Raw genomic sequence first — 22,970 nt, forward strand, 5'->3', positions numbered from 1 at the left:
GTAGATATTTAATAAAACAAACGGACTTTATTTAATAAAAGACTTATCAAATAAATTAACTAAAATTGTGAACAGATAATGCTACAATGTAACGTGATCTGTGATGGCTTTCCAAATGCATAGTAAACACGAACCTGTTGGCTGTAATTATACAGTTTATTTTACCTGTGTATAAAAATGTAGTATACTCATTTCTTAGGAAACTTTTAATGAATAATTGTATAAAAAATATATAATCATTTATACAGATTTAACACGATGCAAAGCGAGAACTATGTAACTAGGTATCTTATTTTTTCAGTACTTTATAAAAATGCTTAGAATAACTGGGTTCCTGCGGACGTTCTCTGATCGGAGTACCTAGAGAGTTTTTATATGTAATGGAAGTATCCTCTAAAATTTGTGACACATTATTAATTAAAGACGTCGTAGTTGTGTGCAATACAGAGCTGGTATTAGACAGCGGAGTTGACTGCTCGCTTTGCTTTATTTTACACTTCCAACCTAAATTGGGAGTAAATTCAACTTCTAAATATCCCAGTCCTTCGGTCGAGTGCTGATTAGATTGGTCATTACTATTTCCATTAGTTCTGTCGAATACAAGCAGAGTATGAGTAAAGCATCACGCATCTTGGACTAAAACCACAGCAAAATAAGAGCTTACAGGTCTAAGGTATCATTTTTGTAATAATGGTAACCATATTCCGCGAAGACAGTTTCTAAATTGTCGCAGTGTTCTTTTAATGATTCGCATGTTGCTTCAGTTTCTTTAAGTAACTGGTCGATAGATTCTGAACTCTGTGATTCATATTCTTTCATATTTATTAGGTCTTCTTCTATTTTCCTCTGACGCGACAAAACATTAGAGAAGATTATTTTACGAAAACCATTCGACTAATAATTACAAGTAGAATTATAATTAGAACCTTTGTAGTTTGCATAGTGTTCCGTACTGTTTCAATCTGAGACCTAGTTTCTTCGGTGCATTCTCCAGAACAACCAATTAAAACCTGTGGCATTTTCCATGTCCTGTTCAATTTATCGATACCGTCGTCCAGATCTCGAGCTAGACGCATGTGTTTCTCAAAATAATTCGAGCACATTATATAAAATTAATGCCAAGCTATTCCGTTTTCTCCTTAACACTTATTCCTCGCGGTACACTTGGTATGAATCAGTAGGTACACTGTCGGCACCTTAGACCAAAGTATATATGGTCTAAGGTCGGCACTGTCCCACATCAATCAGTTTACAGTTGTCCATTAAGGGGGTAGACACGTCACGTGACCTGGCAGATTCGGCAGGTCGGTATTACAGCATTTTTATCTGCACAGAAATGGTAATACCGATAGATCGACAATTACCCGGTGAACGCGAGAAGGAGCTGTTTGCTATTTTTGTATTCTATTCTGAATAAGGAAAGAAATTCTCAGCTGTTCCGTTATACCACAGACGAGGTATAGAATAGACCTATCAAGCAATGTATTTTTGTGTCGCCGGTTTAGGGGGTCCTAGGACCCCCTTGCCATTTTAGTGTCGCATGCAACGTTACCGGTGAAGTCTCAAAACAGATTGTAACTAGAATTAAGCACGAGTAAAACTAGTTTATGTTTTGAGAGTCAATGCCCGCGATTTACAAATGTTTCTGTTAGAGTAACAATTTAAAAATCGTCTTATGAACACATTCCGTTCAACGGAAGAGAACGGAGGAAGAAAATAAAACGATATCACATTCGTCTTTTAACCTTGCTGTCCTATTCCGGTTTATTTAACGCAAAACAAATTTATTTAACATACAAATTTATATAAACAACAACATCATTTGTGGAAGACATGCTTTCATGATGTAACGTGGAATACCTCGCAAAGGAATTGTAACTTTGTATATTTCAATAAAATGCTGAAGCAGAGAGGACTTTAAAAATTGTGAAAAACTCAACAGTTCCAGTATCTCGCTGAAATATTCCAACTTGCACTTATTCTTCCATCTTAACACTATATTCGTGTTCTGGGGTTCGGTAGGAACAATCGAACAACATTTTAAGTTACATATTTTATTCTTACGTTCTACCATAGTAATGCAAGTTAAAGAAATTCTTATATACGACTAGAATCGGCTCGGTTCTCACCGATTACCAGGTCTCACCGCGAGGAGGTTGCTGCGCTTGGAGACCCGTAGAGAGATAGATGGAATCAAAGTTCCATCGATCTCCCTGTACATGAAGCCTACTAAACCAAAGAGATGGATGGAAACAAAGGTCCATCGATCCCTTCGGTTTAGATATAGAATCTAGGGAACGACCGAAGAAATCAGATTTGACATTCGCAAAACAATAAAATTTTAAATGACTTACCGAACCCCAAAATTTCATCAGCACCAAGCGAATAAACGAACCCAGGCCAGAGGGGCGAGAGGCTGGCGGAAGAACCAGGGTTGAAATCCTGACCAGGTCCCCAGCAAGTTCAGCAGCTCCGGGGGGAGGGGGAGGAAGAACCAGGTCCCCAGGAAGTCCAGTGGATCCAGGTGGCTCGGCAGCTCCAGGGGGGAGGGGGAGGAAGAACCAGGGTTGAACCCCTGACCAGGTCCCCAGGAAGTCCAGTGGATCCACGTGGCTCGGCAGCTCCAGGTTTCCCGGAGGTCCTTCAAGTCCGGAGGACCGACGACGACTGAGTACACGAAGATCTGTGAGCTCCTTATGTAGACTTCGAGGAATGATGTCCCCCGATGAAAACAAGGTCGACGGTTAGTTACAATTGCGAAATCCAGCGAATTCTTCGGCAAAAATGGATTTTCGGCTAAAATATCCATTCCAGTGGCTATTGCTGTGACAAATAATGTTAACAACATTTACACTAACCGCCCAGTATAAATTATTATTAACTATAATCGATAGAACTCGAGATATCAAGCAATTTGTAACATTTGGCCTTGGATTTGCAAATGATTTTCTGCGCCGACTGAATTCTCTTTTATTCTCAATGTTTAATCGTTCGATACATTAATGTTAATGCTTATACATATCACGTAGTATTATTTATAATGTATAAATACGTTTTAGTTGAACTTAGTGTAAGTGAATAGTTGCAGGAATATTTGGAGAAATATGAGTGAGATACTTGTTTCTCCCCCTTAGTTACTAACATCGGCGAAGTATAGGCTAAAACGATAGACCTATCACCTTATGGGAATTCGCGTTCGCATCACTAACACGTAGAGGCACAAGCACGCACACCTTTCAGCATTTCAACACATTTCAGAGTAGTTGCTGAGTTGGACGCTGTTCATGAACAGAGGTCGCTAAATTCAGTCCTGAAATTATGGGTCGGTAACACAGATTGGGTGGCGACACGAAGTCCCATAAGGTGATGGGTCTATTCTATACCTCGTCTGTGGTCTGTGTCTGTGGTAAGTATTTCACTTCGGTACAGTAAATAAATATCGACTGTGCTAAATTCTTTCCCTAGTATGTTAACTGATGGTACATCGTACGTTAGACTTGAAATAAATGTACATGGAGGATACCAAAATTTAGATTTTAGATTAGCTTGTATATTAAACACCTAATGCGTGTAAGTATGTAATAAATGTGTAGAATTGCTTCCTTATGTGGAAAGATCTAAAATACTGGAGACATTGCAGAACCTCAAGATTATGTGATCAGTCCATTCGCTAATATCAACAGCATATTATAATGCACCGAATATTGATCTCTGTCTACAAATTCGAAGATTAGCAATTTACCAAAAAATGCGTGGAATATCTGAGCTATCAGTGTGATCAGCTTTGCAATATGTTTAAATTTTCCCGCGCGTAAGTACCTTACTGGTTGTCGATACATCAGGCTTCAAAATTCAAACAGAGAAGTATTAAATCTCTTTATTACGCATGCAGTATTCTAAATGTCCAGGCCATTTACCCAAATGATTTGCGTTATAGTCAACAGAAGACGTATGAACAAAGTAGCATACATTCACGTTACACATTCAAATAATAAAAAATGACTTTTTCAACAGTTCTCTGATACCTCCCGCCAGTTTTCATCGATTTAGGGTCAGAAATGGAAGAAGATCACCCCCAAAGAGAAAGTTACAATTCTCCTGGCCATCGCTACTTTCTTCTGTTACCCCAAAACAGGATTGGACACCTCTTAAAATAAAAAATAGCGGACCAAGGCGATAAATAATTACTCAACTGAAGATGACAAAAGTTCCTTTGGAAAGCAAGGTCTACTAAAATAAATTTTAGAATTTCATTTGATAAATGAATTATATCCTAATTATTTATATGTCAAGTATAATATTCCTTATTTCAAATAAAATAAGAAAGAATAATTATTTGATTATATAATAAAAGATATTCGTCATTGTAATCAATTAACTTTTAGGGTAGCTCGTTATTCCAACATCTCGTCAGGTAATTGACATGTAGACTCATTGATCATAGAGGCAATAGAGAATATCTTTCTAATGTTAGTCGGAGGAAATGGAATTTTGAGTACTTACGTTTCAAACAGAATGCCAACTATTAAAACTGATCCACCGATGAAATACATTATCACACCAGCAACTTCAAGTACGTCAAAAGAACGCAACAAATAACAAACAAAATAATTCAAATAGATGCGATCTCGATAACCTCCAGTTCTGTTAAAAATTACGCCTCATGCCACATGGGTCACCGGTGACCCGCGTCTCTAAAAAATGAAACTTTCATTCAAAGAAAAACAACATGTTTCCATCAGGGGTCGAATGAAACTGTTAAGTTTTGTAGATAAAAGTTATTCATCGAGCTTTTAACTTTTCAATCGTTTCTTATCTGTGTTAAGTTAACTTTGTACATTAACACTTTCATTCTGTCGCAAGAGTTCACCCTCGTGAAACTATAAAAGTTGGGAATATTTTTTAAAGTAGTATTATTTGAGGAATTGGAAGGAAGATAAATACAGAATGGCAAGCATATTGTGATTTCTACATAACTATTTTCACTGATCGGTTTAAGGTTTCAACTTCAGATCTATCCACCCCACAACATTTTCAGGAAATTTGCTTGTCACAACTCTACCTCTTTCAGAGCAAAGTAAATGTCCCTGTTTAACTAGAAATTCTTCCTACTTTCAAGAAAATAAAACTTTCTTATTTCCACAAAAATGTACGCAATAAAAGTTTCAGTTAACACACTGCCTTTTACAACAGTTTTCTCGGAACAGAAAAGATAACAGTCATAAAATCACAGTTACTTCATAATTAATTGAAAATTGTAAGAGTTAAATGAATACTAAAACTATACAAAATTTCATACAACCCCTACTGTTCTAAAATTGAATATCCCAATCTACTTTCCTCGCCCTTTTTTTATAGCCTCCCCCTAAAAAAAATATCTGAATTGCCACGGTGCCACGGCACACATTACGCCAATCCAACTCGTGATTATCGCGTTCCGCGTGAAAGCGTGCTGACGAATCGAAAAGAGTAAAAACGATCGAGACAACAAACGGAGGAAGGGAGAGAGAGCTGGCGGCGATTAGTTCTCGCACCTGTCGCGATTCGCCGGCGTATTCAGATGGTTGGGGCGCGGCGATTCTGATATAATTAACCGAACGCGAACTGATTTAATAGATCCTTAATTACGGGCCCTGGCGCTGCAAAATATTTACGTAATGCCAGGCCACCGAGTATAATTGTAACAGGAGGAACAATGTGTTTGTTGATGCCCGCCGGTGGGGCGGCGGATCGTCTGTTAAATGGAACAGTCGCAAAGGTAACGCGAGCACACAGACGATCCTTCGCTCCGGCCGATTCATAATTCATAGCTCGTTATAGTTCGCCCAGTCAGTTGATCCCGGCTGAATTTTCGACTGCGAAACGAGCCCCCAGACCCTTATGCATATTGATACTTTCCGCGGCAGCCGAGGCGAGATACATTTTCTCAAGTATTTGAACGTCTTCGTTGCTCCGTCAAAATGTTTGCGCGGCTCTCCGTTTACTATCATTACACACTTTACAGCCGTCTGCGCCGCTCGTCCCCGCAGAGTTAGCGTACCGCGAGTTCTGTTCCCGGTGAAAATATTTTTTAATCTCGTCCCTCAATTTTCCGTGGTAATCACCGGTGAATACGAGATACATACTCGTCGGGGCTGTCGAGTGATTGCTGGTGATTGGGGATGAACATTGGTTCGAGAATCGTGGATCATTTCAGTGAAATTTTCTTGCGGTTCTTTTAGGTCTGTTTGTTGCATGCTGGTGGCGATCAGCTTTCTCGACTGCAGCGAGTTATAGGGCAAAGGTGGCGGCACGTTGTTTTCTCACTTCCGAGAACCGAGGAAGGAAATATCAAAGTATCATTATAATAGAACGTTTAATTCACAGTAAGATATTCAAACGAAATTTCAGGAGATAATAGGATAGGGGAAACTAAAATTCTTTAAGTGATGTAGGTACAGTGAGTCAACAAATTATTGGCACACTGTTTAACACAGAATAACTTTTTTGAAATTAGTCGAAACGACTTCAGTGGGTGTGGGAAGCTAGAAGGATTAGTTTATTAAGAAGGAAAGATCCGGAAGCCAGAAATTCAAAAAATTCTGTGACCCCTTAAATTCCGGCTATTCTCCGATTTTGTGTTATAACTCGCGAACTGTAAGAACTGTAAGTTACCAAAGGACAGGCCTAATTAAAAGACGTAATTTTTGTCTTGAAACCTTTTTCCTATCTCTTACAGTTCGCGAGCTATAACACAAAATCAGAAAATAGCCGTATTTCCAGGTGTTAATTTCACCCCCCTAGACTGAATTTGGGCAGCAAACAAAAATTGCGTCGTAGTCAGAAGGAGATCCCCTGCATATTCACAAACTTTCATATTTTTTTAAATTCTCCGATTCGGGATCTTCCCTTGTTAGGCGACGTGTGTCATCAGTTTGAAAAAAAAAATGCAATTGGGCGGAATAGCGACGAAAATAGCGAAGGTCGCTTTACCAACTCTTTTTTCCGAGCCTGTAATGAAAATAGAAAAATCCCGTTCGTAGATGTAAGTCGTATACATGCTGAGAATTTAATCGAAATCGGTTGATGCAGAAACAAGCGACAGGCGTCGAAATATGTAAAATCTTTAGGTTTATTACAGTTATAGGCCGAAAACTGTGATTTCCACCACTTTAAACTGTCTGTAGCTCATAGCTACGTTAACCGATAAATTTTCAGCATGTATACAACTTACTTGCATCTACAAAGGGGATTTTTAAATTTTCATTCCAGGCTGAAGAAAAAAAAGTTGAACAAGAGAGCACACTATTTTTTCCGACCAATAATTGCAGTTTGTTCCAAAACGTAGAAACACGTCACCTGAGTAGTAAACTAATCCTAGCTTCCCCAAAAAACTCAAACCGTTCGGAGCAATTTTAAAAAAATTCATTCTGTTTTAAAGGACGTGTCAATAATTTGTTGACTCACTGTAAGGCTTACACACCTCCGATGAATCTAGCCGCAATGTTGTCGAAACGTGGGTAAATAATTCCTCCTGGACACGGCTCCAATCCAGAGGCCTCGATTAATAATCATAAAAAAGAGGCCATGGAAGCCACGAATCCTTGCAAACGAATTCGAATCGTTCAGAAGTGAATCTGCCATTTAGTCATGAACCTATAAACAACGAAATTCGTTTAAACCGTGAGAAAATAGAACCGACAATTAAATCCTCAACTTACAGAACGCCACAGCACCACCCTTAAGTTCATCCCCCACCCGATCGCCGCAGTTACCTCGAGTAGGGGAGAATCAGTTGGAAAACGAACATGGAACGTGAGAGGGAGGAAGAAAAACGAGAAAAGCCAACGAGACCTAGACGGTGGCCCTTAATTGTTTCGCAGCGGGAGGGGGATGGCGCGTAACTGATTAGAATAAAGCTCGCTTTGCGGCGAACGATATCTCGGGGACGCCGAACGCAATCTGAAGTTGCTGGGTCCGTCGCGAGGTCGACTTGCAACGGGCGAGGAGGAGGGGCGACGGGGGAACGAGAGCCAGAGGAAACACCATGGAGATCTTCTCGAACGCTCCGCGCCGACACAGGCGCTGGGGGATGAAAAAACTCCGATAGAGCTCCGCAAGCTTCGCGACAGGGCCGAGAAAACCGGCGAGAATTTAATTAAGAATCTCCATGGACGAGGGTGCCATATTGCCGTGGCACACACGCGTCACCCGTCCGCGAATCGCGCCGCTACCCTGCGCCCCTAATTAAATGGAAAGAAATTTCACCGACCCGCGGGGCCAGCTTTCTGTTTTCTTTGAGCCGCGCCACCTCGGCTCCCCATCGACGACGATTCACAGATTGCAGGTGCGTATGTACAGTAATGGCCAAAAGAAAGTTTAAACTGTGAACGGTAAGAGAAATTAGGGAGTTCCAGTGGGAAGGGTTGTATCTTGAAATCGACATACCATAGATTGGGGAGAGTCGCCCAGAATTAGCGACGCACTCAGGATTTAATCCTGGGGAAGCATAGTTGGACGGATACAAATATTTTTAAGACAAATTTATTTAATACCATTTCGTGTAATGCAAATTTAAAAAAAAAATCATTAGGGGATTAGCAAAATTTATTTAAAAATTAAAATGCAGTTCCCTGTACTTTTTACAAAGCCCTCTTCTTTGGGGGTGCCAGGAGCCCTTGGCCCCCCTCTGGATGCGCCACTGCCCAGAATAGACGTAATAATACTTATAGCGTAGTAAGTTTGCTATGCAAATGAATATTAAATTTGCGTTTGACTAATACTGTACGTGATCAAAAGGGAACACGATATGGATTTTCACTGACCTTTGTGAATTACACCGTGCAAAATACTGCCCTCCTTAATTAAAATGGCCTATCTAGCATTTTCCAACTTTTCAAGAGTACTTGAAATACTTGAAATTCCACACGCCTTTAACCGTGTAAGTAAATTTATAAAACCCTAAGTGCTTCGTAGAAATCTAGCAGACGTCTGATTTAATTATTTTTCTTTACAAGGACGGTACAAAGAAAATGATAAAACTTCAGTTTTCTCGGATGTTTCGAAATGCTAGACAGAGCATTTCAAATAAGGGGGGCAGAATGCCTCACCTCCGATTTTCTTTTTCTGTATTGTTAATACAACGTTCGTTACGATTTTTGTTGTAATATCGAAAGTTTAGTTGGTGGATGGCCTGAGGGTATTGTAGTGAGAAGTATTTAAGCTTTTATTCGATAGCCTCCAGTCTCTGCACTTGGAGGAATTTACAAGTAACGTGTGGAACAACTGGGTAAGGCGGGCAAGTAGAAACGATCAGCAATGGGTCAGACAGGCGTCACTGCTTCACGTTAGGACGAATTTATCGGTCTTGTAACACTTCATTTTGCACCCTGGATGTTTGAATTTTTATTAAATCGCCGTTCTTTGATTTTATTTGAACTGCTACAAAGTTAAGAATATAAAGTTGCAATAATTCAATTTCCAGAGGATTTTGCTCCAACATTTGCATTGATATATGCCAGTTTGAGATATTACGGTTAGTGAGAAAATCTTGGCTGGTCGGAAACAGTCTGACTTCGGTCGAGAACAGAAGGAGTCAGAAGTTTGCGACGTCACCTTTATAAAATCGATAAAAGGAGACGTTTGAAGTATTTTGCAAAAATACACGTGTCCGTAGCTTGTCGCGAAGGACTCGCTTTTACTTACACTCACAAGCCAAGGGTATGCGAAGAGAGTACGAAGAGAGAATGCACAGTTGCACTTAAGAGTTCCATTTTAAGTCTTCCTTCCTGTCTCTCGACCCTACGGAACCTCTTACCTTCCTTTCGCTTGATACCACAGTGCGCCATTCTCCCACGTGACACTGATTAACGATTCACCAATGGAATATACATACGTATGTACGTAGAACAGAAAACTGGTATCTATTTCCTGCTACGGCTAAATACTTTAACGAGCTTCTTGCTTCCGTTGTCAGGGATGAAGCTTTCAACGCGTCACGATCCAACGTAACATTTAACGATTATATGAGCGTTATAAAAAATGTATTAAGTCCTTTGCAAATAATTTTGTGGAGCATATAATTAACCCTTCGCGGTCACACGGGGTGCATGACACTCCAGGGAATTTTCTGCCAGAAGTATATGTCTTTGCCAATATTTCTGTAAATTTTTAGACCATAATATTAAAATTTAAAAAGTTGGTGCATTTCGAGAAGAAAACTCGCTTCTTTCCACAACTATTTTTTTTTAACTAGAAATTTCATCGTATCAAAATTTACACTTCTAGAAAAAGACTATTAGAGCATGATTGCATCAGTGTTACGAATGTACAATTATCGCTCAAAGGTTAAAATATTGAAAAATACTGAAAAATTCCGCTGGGGTGCAGTGAACCCTGTGTGACCAATTTGTGGGTTAAGAAATTTTACCTTATGCCTCACTATTTTCTACTTTCATTAATCTTAATACGTTTCTGACACAACGTGTATTTCTGTAAGTGTGTTCGATAGTAGAATATTTAAATTTTTACTATCAGTAGGAGCGATTAAGATTGATAAGCAATTTGAACCGCGAAAGATTAATTCTAGCATCGACAAAGCTTATCGGCACAGTGCGGCAGCTCGTCGATAATCATCAGTAAGGTTTTTAGTTCGAATGGCATCTGTTTAGTATACCCCTCGTTCCTCGATCGTCGAAATCGGGCACGTTAAAGGCAGAAATGAGACTGAAGTTTTCGGGCAAATCGGCGATTCGGAAAGTTTCGGGATCGCTCGGAATATTACTGGAATTGCGAAGGTCTTTAAAGGTTCCGAAAGTCGCGAGGAATCTTGAAACTTTTGAACGTAACTCCGGGATCCTGGTACCCGAGAAATAGAAATCTTATGCTTGTCTACACTCGATAGTACCAGCGCGCGTCATTTTTATTTTCTCCATTATTCGCTTTATGCCCATTCTACGTTCCTCTGTGTGCAAGCCACAGCGCCGTGCTTGCGTTTTACACCTACTATTGCGAGAAAAAGTCACGGCGGTCCTTGGTTTCGTTTCAATGCTTCTGTACTGCGCGTTTACTTTGCTCGAAATGAGCGAAGGACTTGCAATGAAAGACGTAATAGAGGACCGCGAGCTAATCTGTTTCTAGAGAAGGGAAGAAATATGTAGCATTGAAATGCATTAGGGGTATTGGATGCAAAATTACCGGGTGGGCCCTATTGTTGTATATAGATGTGCGCATAGAAAATAAGTAAGTAGGGTGGTATGCGTGTGAGCAAAATAAAGGGACAACTACGCTACGAACGGCGGGCAGAGAAACTAAGAGAGGACACGCGGTACGTCTGCACGTATACAGCGTCTAATAAACGTACTTACGCAACGTATATAAGTTTATTAAATAACCCAACACCTATAAATCGATAGAAAAATCCGGAAAAAAATTAGAAAAATAAATAAAAATATAAAAAATATATTCGTAAATTTATAGGCCGAAATTCAACTTCGTATCGATACTATAGCCGGGTGAGTCGGCGCAGCTCGAGCGCCGAGCACACTTAAACGCGCCTTAAAGGCGTTTCTCACGAAACCACTGTTTCACAATTGGCGCCGGGGATAACTAAAAAACTACAAGACCGATTAACTTCAAGCATAGCATACTTTTAGTTTATAATATTCCTCAGAACATGAACCCAAACGTTTAAAAGCGAAAATTGTGTGCGAAAATCCACACTTAATTGTTTGAAGTGCATTTTTAAATTATTAAATTTTTTTACACCATTTTACGTTGATATTGTTAGAATTGTCAAATAAATTGAAAAGAAATTGTATTGGTCTGTTTCACATAGCTGCCAGAGACGCTGCAACCGGCGCCGCTTTGCACCTTGAAAAAAAAAGCACCAATTCAAGGTACTGCTCTATTTCTTCTGTATTTATCATAACTTTATTGTCATAAATTTATTTTTACTTGTTATACTGTTAAATAGAATACCTTTAAAGTTCCGAATGGATCAGCGCATTGGTATCTTTGCAGAAAATTCTGAAACTTGGTACAGAAATAAGCCGTTTATAGAGACTTTTCCCCTTAAATCGTGTAAGGAATCCTGATTTTTTGTTAAATTGTAAATATGAGTTTAAGTAACTGGTCATAATTTAAGTAGGAGCACGCTTCGCACGTGGAGATTTTATTTTTCACTTGGTACTTGCAGCATTTCGTACCTCGACCACATCATACGAATATCTAAGTGGACTGCTAAAAATATTTCTATTGCAGTTTCTATCGTTCGTAGATTGTTAAACTTCGGATTCGCACATATTAAATGTTTATTACAGAAACATACATCGTATTTTCCAGGAAAAACTTCTGAATACAGCATTGTGTTTCATCGTTTCATATTATAATAATTATATTACCTACTCTGCAATTGGAATCAAGTTTCACATAATCTAATTATAATAATTTTCAACTACTAAAACCACATACTGTACTCCCGCAATTATATCAGTTACCGATATCAATAATTTGGTAAAGCCAAAACTATTGTTGATATTGTATTTTCTAGTAATTATTGTCGAATTTAAGGCTCCCACAGACCAACGCGAATATTCGCAATCCGCCGCGGATCAGATAAAGGCTGCCCATAAGCAGCCACGCAGGGTAAAGGACCCAATTACTGACACCTAACCAATTACTGTCACCTTAAGCTATTTTACTTAACCCTTAACTGGTATACTGTTTTTGGCAAACCTGACTGGTATACTGGGGTCGTGGCAGACCCAAAATAAAAAAGGGCACAGAACTTTGTAAAGTCGACACTAGAGCAACCACTATGAATATTTTCTTCTTAGGTAATGTAGAAAATAATAGAAGCGTAGAAAGTTAAACTATTATTATAAAATTAATTAGAAATTCAGTTTACCAACTTAGACAACCGAAAATTGTACATCGAACTTTGGGTGTTTGGGGTCACGAGCGACCCCAGGATACCAGTTAAGGGTTAAAATAACGAATAAATTGTAAAGTCATACACAATAAGAATTATGTAATTCAACCTATAATCTATACTATAGATTATATATTACAGTTCATTTATTCGTTATTTTAAGTAAAATAGTTTAAGGTGACAGTAGTTCGTTAGGTGTCAGTAATTGGGTCCTTTATCCTATAAAAAAAACTGCTAAACCGCGGCGGATCCGCTGCCGCTGCGAATATTCGCGCTGGTCTGTCGGAGCCTTTATGCGAGAAGTAGTATTCCAAACGCACACCAGCAGTTTCCGCAAGCTATATCGTAGATATGACAAGAATTTTTCAGACGCCCATGATCCCAGAATTGAATTTACATTTTGATTCAGGGAGTCCACTGTTTCAACGTAACTGACGAAGGTGTTGTATTATACATATGTACCTATATACAGGTAAATTGGTAGAGATATGAAATAATTAGGAAATTACTTTAAAAAAGTTGAATAACCTGTGGCAAATGCAGGTCGATGCACCCAGTAGACCAGAGCTTTGGATTCGAAGAAATTGCTGCATGATGATAGATATTTCTTCGGTGGTTAAAACTGTTTTCCAGAACTGTCGAAAGGGAAATCACAAGACAGACGCGTACTGTGTGAAATCAGAATTAAGACTGACCATTTTCCCTTGGTAGGAAAGCTCCGACTTCTCCAAACTTCGCCCTTCTTTGGGTGATTGTTTCTTTTTACCTAAACTCAGCTTTCTTTGCTGCGGTTTCTCTTTCCACGGCTCTCGAATAATTTGCCAAACCGCGGGTTAAGCCACGGTCACGCGATTACGATCCTACACCGGAAAAACAGCTGCAGTACTAGGAATTTGAGCAGCGATCAACAGAAGGCCAATTTCTTGGAAATGCACGCAATAAATCAAACCCATCGCTACAGAGAACAACGAGGTTCGTGTTTCGTTTCTTGGGGGAGGATTAAAATTCTGAATTTATGAAGTTTCGTGTGATTTTCCTTGTAAACTGATTCCGCCGAATTAGGGACAATTTCGACTTCTTTAAACCTGGAGTTTTGAAAATGGAATTAAATCGTACGACTTCCTTTTTGGGTTACAAGGATATTCTAATTTTCTATTGACTTGTGAAAGCTTTAGTTCTCCATATTCCTCGCAAAATAGGAATAATAATGATACTCGAGAATAAAATTGCGAAGTAATCCAAGTACATTGGACCAACAGCTCGCTTTCATTTTGTAAATTCCTTTTTTATATCTTCACGTGCATCTGCTGCAGTGCTGGCGGAAAGTCTTGCAGTAAGTTATCAAAGCAGAGGAAGTAGGGAAAGTCAGGATCGTTTGAAAGAAAGGGAACATAACTAGCAACGTTTCTATACAACCCGTTTATTATAAGCTTGAATCATATATTAAATAGTATTCATGTTAAATATATAACTCAAGTTTCAAGTATGTGTCTACATATCTTATACAGTTTCTTTCAAACGTTTGTGCTTACTCGCGCATAATCTGAAAGAAGAAGAAGAAGACGAAGAAAAGAAAAATAATATACTATAGGGGCTACAAGGAATTAAGAGTTACAATCGCTGTTGTCACGGTTTGCTGCGGTGTCGGTAACGTTGCTTGTAAAAATCGGGGACTCCTCGCGCGAAGGCAAGGAGATGGAAACCGCCGTTACGAGGGAAGCACCCTGGCAACGACCGTCTCCTCTGCATCGCGATAGTTTTCAAAATAGAAGCCACGAATTCGATCGACGCGCCTGCGGCGGCCGAGCGCGGGGTCGTTCGGCACTAAATGGCCGACCGACGGGGTCCCCACGGCCAGATCCACGGACTGTAACCTCGAAATGGACGTGGGCGTTCTAGCCGAAGCGCGGCGAATCGCTTGAAAAGCAGAGGATTCCCGTTGCCACTTTCCTTTACAGAGGGCAACGCATCGATCGTATTTACGTGGCTCGATTGTATGCTAAGATGCTCGGGAAGAAATGCTCGTTACGTATCTCCGTGGAATATAAAAAGGGAAAGAATTTTTTTTGTCGGCGGCGTAGCCTCGCAGTGGCCGTGGACAGAGGAAACGGGGGGGAATAGAATTGGACGTCTTAAGCGTAAATTAGGTTTCAGTAGGATCTGCTTACCGCGTTTTTCATCGTATCGAAACACCTCATTCTTTCACGCTCTATCCACGCACTCTATCGCTCTAGCACGCTGCTCCATCCGCTCTCCGTCGCCTTATTAACATTGACTACGTAATATATTTTCATGTACCTCTAGGTAGTAACATATTTGTCTATTTCACTAAGCAAACGCTTCGCTCACGTGTGCTGAATCACGGCGGAGGAAAGTACTTGGGTTCGTTTCTTCTTTTCGTTTTAAGGGTCGTTCTCCACAGGCATCGTCGCGGTATTGCGTCATCGATGATCGATACACGCCCTCGGATCGCTCGAAACGATTGTGCCCTGCGTGTGGACTGCTATCGATTATCCCAAGCTAAATAAATTAACGGGCCACCTGGAGCTTCTTGGGGAGCAGTCTGAGTTAAGTCGATGGTAGGTTCCGAGGTTCATATTAGATGCGGAGTAAAGGGTGCTACGTTTTTGCAACTTCTCTGCGTTACTTTGTTCGCCTTGACTTAACTCAGTCCTAATCCAGATCCTAGGGAAGTGTTTCAATTTCTATGGCAATTTTTTACAACCGAAACCTCGCAATATGCATACTATGGCATTTGTGAAGCATTTTCAAGAGTTTGATAACAGTTTAGACTTAAATTCATCGATCACATCACTGCGCATTTCAATTTCATTAATCCTGGGTATAAATTTCTGTAAATCTTGAAGAATCTTCAGTGCACGTAGTGTTCATAAAATACATAAGGAACAGGTAGTTAACATAGATCCTGAGCTCAATTGTGTCCACACTCTAATAAAACTCATTTGAAATTAGAGGGTTGTAAAACTGGTATGCAAGACGAAAGAATTGTAGAAAGATAATTATAGAAACAGAAATGCAAGAAACAATAAATCTTTGACATATGAAATTAGCTCTAAACAATATATAGTGCTCCCTCATTATATGCACAAGTCTCACATCGTCGTGCATATAGAGAAGTAATACTGTATTACTCGAGTTAAATCTGTTCTTCAATGTGGAACTATACATTCCATATCTATATCTGCAAACACTACATGTCTCCGAATTCATCATCCCCTTTCATAAATCCTCCCGCAGAAACTGCCAAAAATAAGGTACAAATATCTGAAATCTTACTAAAAAGAAAAGTTACAATCAATTACAAAACCTTAATATGAAAGCGACTATCTGATCGAGGAGTATTTCCAAAATCCGAGCCCCGGAACTGTCTTCCTACGTGAGCGTGGCTCGTGAGAATCCTGCCACGCAAGGGCACAACACCTTTCTTCCTCGCGATCCAAAATTCTACATTCAGTGGACGGATATACGAGCTAGAATTTCGCGTAGTTCTCCCCTGATTTAGCGTGCAGAGTTTACAGTGTTCGAGAACGTTTCTTCCAACAAGGACACGCTCCTGCACGGTTCCCGGTTTCACTCGTCGCTGAAGAAACCTCGGCTAATCGACCGCGCATCGAGCGTAACCTCTGCGACATCGGCACTCAGCGAGCGGACACGTTACCCCGAGGAGCGTACGGAGTAAGCAACCCCGACGGTTGAACCCAAAATATTTTATAAATAATTAACGTCACGAACCGCGAGAACACCACGGAGGAATCTTAACGCAACGTTAAAATCTCCACATAGTTTTCTTTAAAGAAAATCGTGTCACCTTTCCCATCCAGTTTAATTAACATCCAACAACAACTTTATAGCAAATCTCTCGCAGAACCATAATTTAACATACAAAAGCTATTCTAATCTAGACTACTAGTAATCATACAAACACCTCCCTTACGTTACTGTTTATTTACAAGAAAAGTTCGAACACGTTTAGTCATTTACTATTCGATGCTCGTATGATTACTAACCGTTTCAATTGAAGGGAACATGGGATTTCGCAATATTAAATTACACCCCCGGGAGTCGTTCGACGTACGTCAATCACTCGTGTGCGCGGCAGAAACTTTAGTTGAAAGAAATGCCATCCCACTTAAAGAACGAAAGGTGACGTTCATTACCGTTACCCTTCCAGGGGCGGGGTCGCTTTCCAAGAAACATTATCGGGTTTGTAAAATATTCTAGGTTCCACGGCCAGGGCGGGGCAGTCCGCGACGAAAATTCTGGCTGATAGTTTTCTTTCCTCTCCCTGATAGTTCTCTTTCCTCTCGCTCTCGACGTTCCTCCTCGCACCGAAAGTCACTGATCCTCAACCACACGCGCCATTTCTCTCGTAGATTAGTCCCGTCCCGCAGTGGCGTTATGAACACTTACGATTAACTTCGTATTTACGCCGGAACGCGAAAGCTCGCCTTTCGCGCGTCACCTCGAAAGGAGAAAGGAAACGTACAACCGCAACCTGCGACAAAACCGCAAACGACGACTGACGACGCTCGCTTCGTACATACGTATTGCACTTAGTAAATGGCAGTTTCCATGTAGGGCGTAGTCTGCATACGAGCGAGAAAATCGAGTTGCCTGTCGATGCTTAAAGCCGGGAATCCACCTGGAAGCTGAGCTGTGCTATGCTAAGTTTTAAAAAATTAGCTTCAATACATCCTTATGGGGCCGTTTCTACCAAAAGCTAAGCTGTGCTATGTTTATAGCTCAGCTGAGCTTAGCTTCTGGGTGGATTCCCGGCTTAATTCCGTTCAACCGACTGAAGTCCGTCGCAGCTCGTCGTCCTTTAACAATTGCAAAAGATCTTCCTTTGTGTGGACATCCAAGGAATATCGTTTGGCGAAGAACCGAGGACTGAGAGGTGCGCAATCGTGCTCTTGTAAATGGAAAGAAGTTGAATTTGTAGAGAATAATGTTGCTCTTGAAACGAGTTGTCAGACTGGTCGAGAGCATTTGCCCAAACACAGCACACTGTCCAACTGCACTGATTTTAAATATGGGTAACATCGGTTTTAATATCATGTACATCTTACTAAATTAGCACAGCTGTATTACCAGGCAATGTCGGTGCAGTTGGACCGAGCGTAGTTGGATCAAACAGAAGTGATATCACGTCAGACACGACTTCCCCTCGTACAGCATGCCATGTTTCTTTGTTTAGAAGGGGATGCTTGCTGAGTCTGATTAGATTGTAGTGGTCCAATTGTCGCATTGCCAGGGTTCCATCAGAGGTTACTAAAGAACATTCGAGTGGAATGAGGAAACCTTTGAAGTTTCAGCTTCAACTCCTCTTCATATTATTCGCTCTGCCCTGGGACACGGCAGATATTTATACTATCACAGGAATAACTCTAATATCACCTGATAATAATCACTTTAACTCTAAACTGGTACATAAACTGAATTCTCTAATTCTCCAAGCCATAGGTGCAGTATTGAAATAACCCATTAATGTCATCGTCTGGAACCACTGTAGCAATATATGATAGGAGAGAAGACGAAACAGTGTTCCCTCTCCATTTAAACCTGCATCTCGCGACAGCAAGACCGCTACTTGGTGAACAAACAAGAACTTAAGAACGAACCTAAGAGTGCTTACACTCGAACAGAAGAGCAGAGCCGGTCAGTCGTCGCTGGCGTTTCACTTTACTGGTCGCCCCACAGCAGCCGCGTATTCCTCCATTTGATTTCACAGTGGAGCGGGGTCTGCTACTCGGTTCCAATACGTACGCGCGCAGGTTTACCTTAGACTTAATCATATTTGTCGATAAAATTGACTCTTCCTCGCTACGATACTACGATACCCTTCAACTCGCAGCCATCGTGCACAGTCTAACGGGTATCCCCCTCCGCGGGCAGGCTCTGGCAGAGCCGCTGAGTCTGGCTACGCTAGAGGCTGCCCACGGTGGCTGACGGGACCGACGATCCATCCTTCCCGCCCGATCGTCGGGCAATCGGCACGTCAAAGGTCTACTAAATTTCGCCTAAGCTCTTCGATGGTAAAAGACACTTGTCTCAAACGCATTGTCTACGAAGCCCTCGCGATCCTCGAGGAACCGCGCGGAGGACCTTCTATCACGTCGGGCTGACAGTACCAAACAAAATGCAGACGCTCCACCTCGCGCTGGCGAGAGTTTCATCTTGGGGCATTTGGAAGAATCGCGTCGATGATTCGACTGACTGAGATCTCGCGGGTACGTGATGTTGCCTGGTTAGACTCCCTAGGCTAAACGCGCTTAATCGAAGGTTTCGTTTCCCACTGGCTGGGGTGCGGCTGGAGCGAAATTTAACTTTCCCATATAAATGGGTGACTGCTACGAGGGTTGTCGCCTTTAGTGGAAGCGCCTTCTGATTCGACACTTTCAGCCCGGACTACCTAAATAGCACATCGATCCTAACGATTACCGTCCCGTCGACGGGAAACGATAGAAATGACAAAGAAACGTTTTCACCTATCGAAAAGCACCAACGGGTCATTCTTTCTTTCTCTCTAAGACAACGCGATAGATTCAAAAGAAGCCGCGCAGTATGAGCATCGTTCCCTTCTCTTTACACGTCTACTTGCGTTAATATACTCTTATCAGTTAATTGTACCTACGCGTAACCTTATACATAACCTACTTATGTACTTATCTATGTATGTACTTATCTCTCCATCTATATGTAATATATATATAATATATATATATATATAATTATACACATAATTATATATAATAATTCCTTTTGTATAACTATACATAACATTAGCGAACGTACAATATTCTATAGAATATATTCAACATTTTTTTCCTGTATAATATCATGTATACATGTATAATATGTATTATATATATATATATATATACATATATATATATATATATATATATATATATATATATATATATACTATCATATACATATACATATAATATCATACATATATACTATAATAGAATTCGTAGCGTTATCCGCGCACAAATTTCTCTTCGTAAATATTTTCAATTACATACAATAATATTGTGTGTCCTTCGTTCTTTTATATTTACGTATGCATATATTTATTTATAATATATTTATATATATATATATCTATATTTATTCATTTATTTATGTATATATGTATAGTGTGCGCCTCGAAGCACATGAACTTTACTTTTACAGAGAATAGAGATCGTGTACGCACGGCGAACATTGGCTTACCCCACCGTCCAGATCATCGTGCCAGGACACTCGCAACCGTCACTCACCCCTACGTCCCATCCACCCGCGTACCGTTCGTCGCCGCGCGTCTATATGCAATCACGTGCGCGTGTTTACAAAATGTACAGAATTACGTGTTTTCATTGTTCAACTGGCCCAGAATGCTCGCCGCTCGCGGAGATTCCGCCCTCCATCGCGGGCCCTTGGAGACAAGCGAACGAAGGATTAATCGCTTGGGAAACGGCGGGGAAGGAGAACAGATGAATCGGGGTAGCGATCGTCGAAGGTACCGACTCTATACCGGACTGTCAAGTCGCGAGTTGGGGGCCTGGGTATTTCGTTGATGGAACGGATATAGCGACTTGACGAAGCCAGACAGATGACAGTTGACTGTCCGGAGTTAATAGCCTTGGAAGGCACTGAACAGTATTTTTGGAAAGTATATTACGAAAGGAGCAGAGGTGGCGGCGTATGGAATACGTTACTCTCTTTATCTTCTCGGCTAGACATTCCTTTAAGTGCGTTTCGGTATGACTCTCCGCAGAGCTCTTGTGATTAATAGTTCCGACGATAGTAGAAGTTATCTAGACGCTTCGTACAGAAGAGTCGATTGCTTTAGAATCAAACTACTTGCACTGCCTAGCGTTATTGTTTAGACATTGAAAGAGTAAATCTGAGGGCGCCACTGACGATGAGAGGAAATCATTTTTAAGGGAATACGTCTCGGTACGAAAGGCTGTTGAATGGACATAGCAATAGGGTAAAAAGAATATGCGCCTTCCATATGTCTCAACTTCTGCTCATTAATACAGGACTTGGAGACCCTGGACGCACCGAAGTGAGTGCTACATTTTGGATTTAAGTGACCTTGTTGAAAAATGCATCCGGTGGCTTGCACTCTCAATAGTATCCCCCTGCATGCCACTCGAGTGTATGCTAAGGGACCACGTCGCTTAATCTGTGGCATCAACGATGACCAGCGATCTTCAGCTTCGATGATTTCCTTAATCGCACGCGGAAGTCACGAAGAGGAGAAACGTAGAACCGAGAAGGTGATCGGAATGATCTAACGATCGAGGTACATAGAAGGGATGCTCTTGCGTTTCGTTTCACATTTTCGTAAGAAAAGCTGACAGGTAGATCCAAAGGCTGGTTCAGACGAGGTTGAATTTTACACAAACGTTTTATAGTATCATCTGACAGGGTGAATATTGCTACGTTATGACTATCAAGTTGTCACAAGACGAAGTCCAGATTTATCATGGCATCAACACCGTTTCTGTTTACCCACTAAGCCTACGTTAAACTACAAGTTTAGAGCTGTTAAGTCTCTTTATAAATAATCGCCACGTTGCCCCGTGCCTTACGCGGGAGAATTTTATCTTCAATGAGCCATGTACACCAGACGGCAGCCTTCTAATTCGCGCATGCATGACTAGCAAGAACTCGGAGGGGAAAGTAAGACTGTCTTCCAAGAAACAAAGCTTCAAGACCTCCTTCTTCCAGCGACATCCAAAAACATCATCCCTTGATTTCGTCCTTCAGCAATTTCTGTACACGTACAATTAATACAACCACGAACTCTGAACCGGCCTGAGACCAGAGGACTCGCGTAGGCTCTGTCAGGATTCCAATGGCAGCAGTGAGACTCCTTGAACCTGTACCTTTGGGTTACTCGCGTCCTCGAAACGTTTACCACCGCGGGGACCGATGCACCCCCATTGCGTTCTCCGCGTTCACCCACGAGGCTTCTTCCGTGCGAAAGTTCGACGATCGCGATGGAGGGGTGTAGAAAGGAAAGGGGAAAATGGACGAACGATCTCGTCGCGAGCAGCACGTGAACGACGAGCGAAAAGAGTTAGGATGTGTCCCGTGACCCGTCGCTCGCGAATGGGCCTGACTTCGCGGCACAGTGGAATCTGAGGCGGCAAGTACACACGACACACTTTTCGTTTCGCTCGCGTTTCTACCCTCGGTCCTGTATTTGAGCAGCTTTGTCGCGCGAAAAACGGAGGCGATGTATGGTCGTCACTCGACGTTGATCCCGCTCACGGCGTCATTCGCGCACCACAGTTACACAAATGATGATCCTTGAAATACGTCTGATTGTATGGTACGTATCGTGGTCGTGATCTGGTATAATTATTCACAAGTAGTCGTCGGTTCTCCCGCTTGTCCTCGACACTTGGGACTTCTGAAACAGAGAAGAATAGGCGGGAGTCAATTGGGGGGTACTTTCTATGGCGAGGCTTAAAATTGTGGTACACAAAGGTCTTTATAGGTTTTTCCCTTTTATTTCAACGATCTGATTTAGCAGATATTAAGCTTCATTTTATTTGTAATATTGGTGTGAACATTGCGAACACTTTGTTGCTTGAAAATCCTGCCTACTGTGGCCCAAGGGAGGAGAAGAATGTTCGTTAAATTAAGGGAAGTAGTTTGGAATTTGATTCGAATTCGAAATGGAAGCAAGTCACATTTTGTTGTATAACAGATGGTTGATATATCTAGTTAATACAGTATTATTAAACTATTTTGCAAACACGACGAATGGAGAAAATACATATCATGAAACGCAATATTATATCGAAAGTGTTAGACTTTGATATTTACGTATAGTTTTTGCAAATGTGAAATGTTATTGTTTTTATTACTGATTGATAATTTATCTACTTTTGTACCTTAATTTTACCTTAAAACGGCCAAAGATGTATACTGCGTTTAATTACAACTCACGCGTTTATCGTAAGAGAAAGAATCACGATAAACGTGACAACTTCCAAAACACTCGACTCTGATTCTACTTTTAGTTCATATA

The 22,970-nt window shown here is 40.9% G+C and overlaps 2 protein-coding genes across 6 annotated transcripts in view; both read right to left on the reverse strand.

Annotated features, from left to right (window-relative positions):
- Nucleotides 1-187: 187 nt before the first annotated feature.
- The window catches only part of LOC143372810 (uncharacterized), a 307,489-nt gene continuing 284,706 nt past the window's right edge, over nucleotides 188-22,970 (reverse strand). The window contains exons 2-4 of one of the 2 annotated variants that reach the window (XM_076819375.1): nucleotides 927-1,163; nucleotides 665-846; nucleotides 188-590 (exon numbers count right to left, since the gene is read on the reverse strand). In XM_076819375.1, the coding sequence (XP_076675490.1) occupies nucleotides 290-590; nucleotides 665-846; nucleotides 927-1,103 (660 nt within the window). In that variant the 5' untranslated portion in view covers nucleotides 1,104-1,163 and the 3' untranslated portion in view covers nucleotides 188-289. Of the gene's footprint in view, nucleotides 591-664; nucleotides 847-926; nucleotides 1,218-22,970 lie in introns of those variants that run through there. The other variant, XM_076819382.1, reaches the window with a different exon arrangement.
- Nucleotides 14,315-22,970, reverse strand: part of Foxo (forkhead box, sub-group O) — a 222,970-nt gene continuing 214,314 nt past the window's right edge. For 3 of the 4 annotated variants that reach the window (XM_076819179.1, XM_076819211.1, XM_076819220.1), the window contains one exon: nucleotides 14,315-22,346. The gene's annotated coding sequence lies outside the window, so the exon portion shown is untranslated. The remainder of the gene's footprint in view (nucleotides 22,347-22,970) is intronic. The other variant, XM_076819184.1, reaches the window with a different exon arrangement.

This window comes from Andrena cerasifolii, chromosome 1 (genome assembly GCF_050908995.1).
Source record: "Andrena cerasifolii isolate SP2316 chromosome 1, iyAndCera1_principal, whole genome shotgun sequence".
Classification (NCBI taxonomy): domain Eukaryota; kingdom Metazoa; phylum Arthropoda; class Insecta; order Hymenoptera; family Andrenidae; genus Andrena; species Andrena cerasifolii.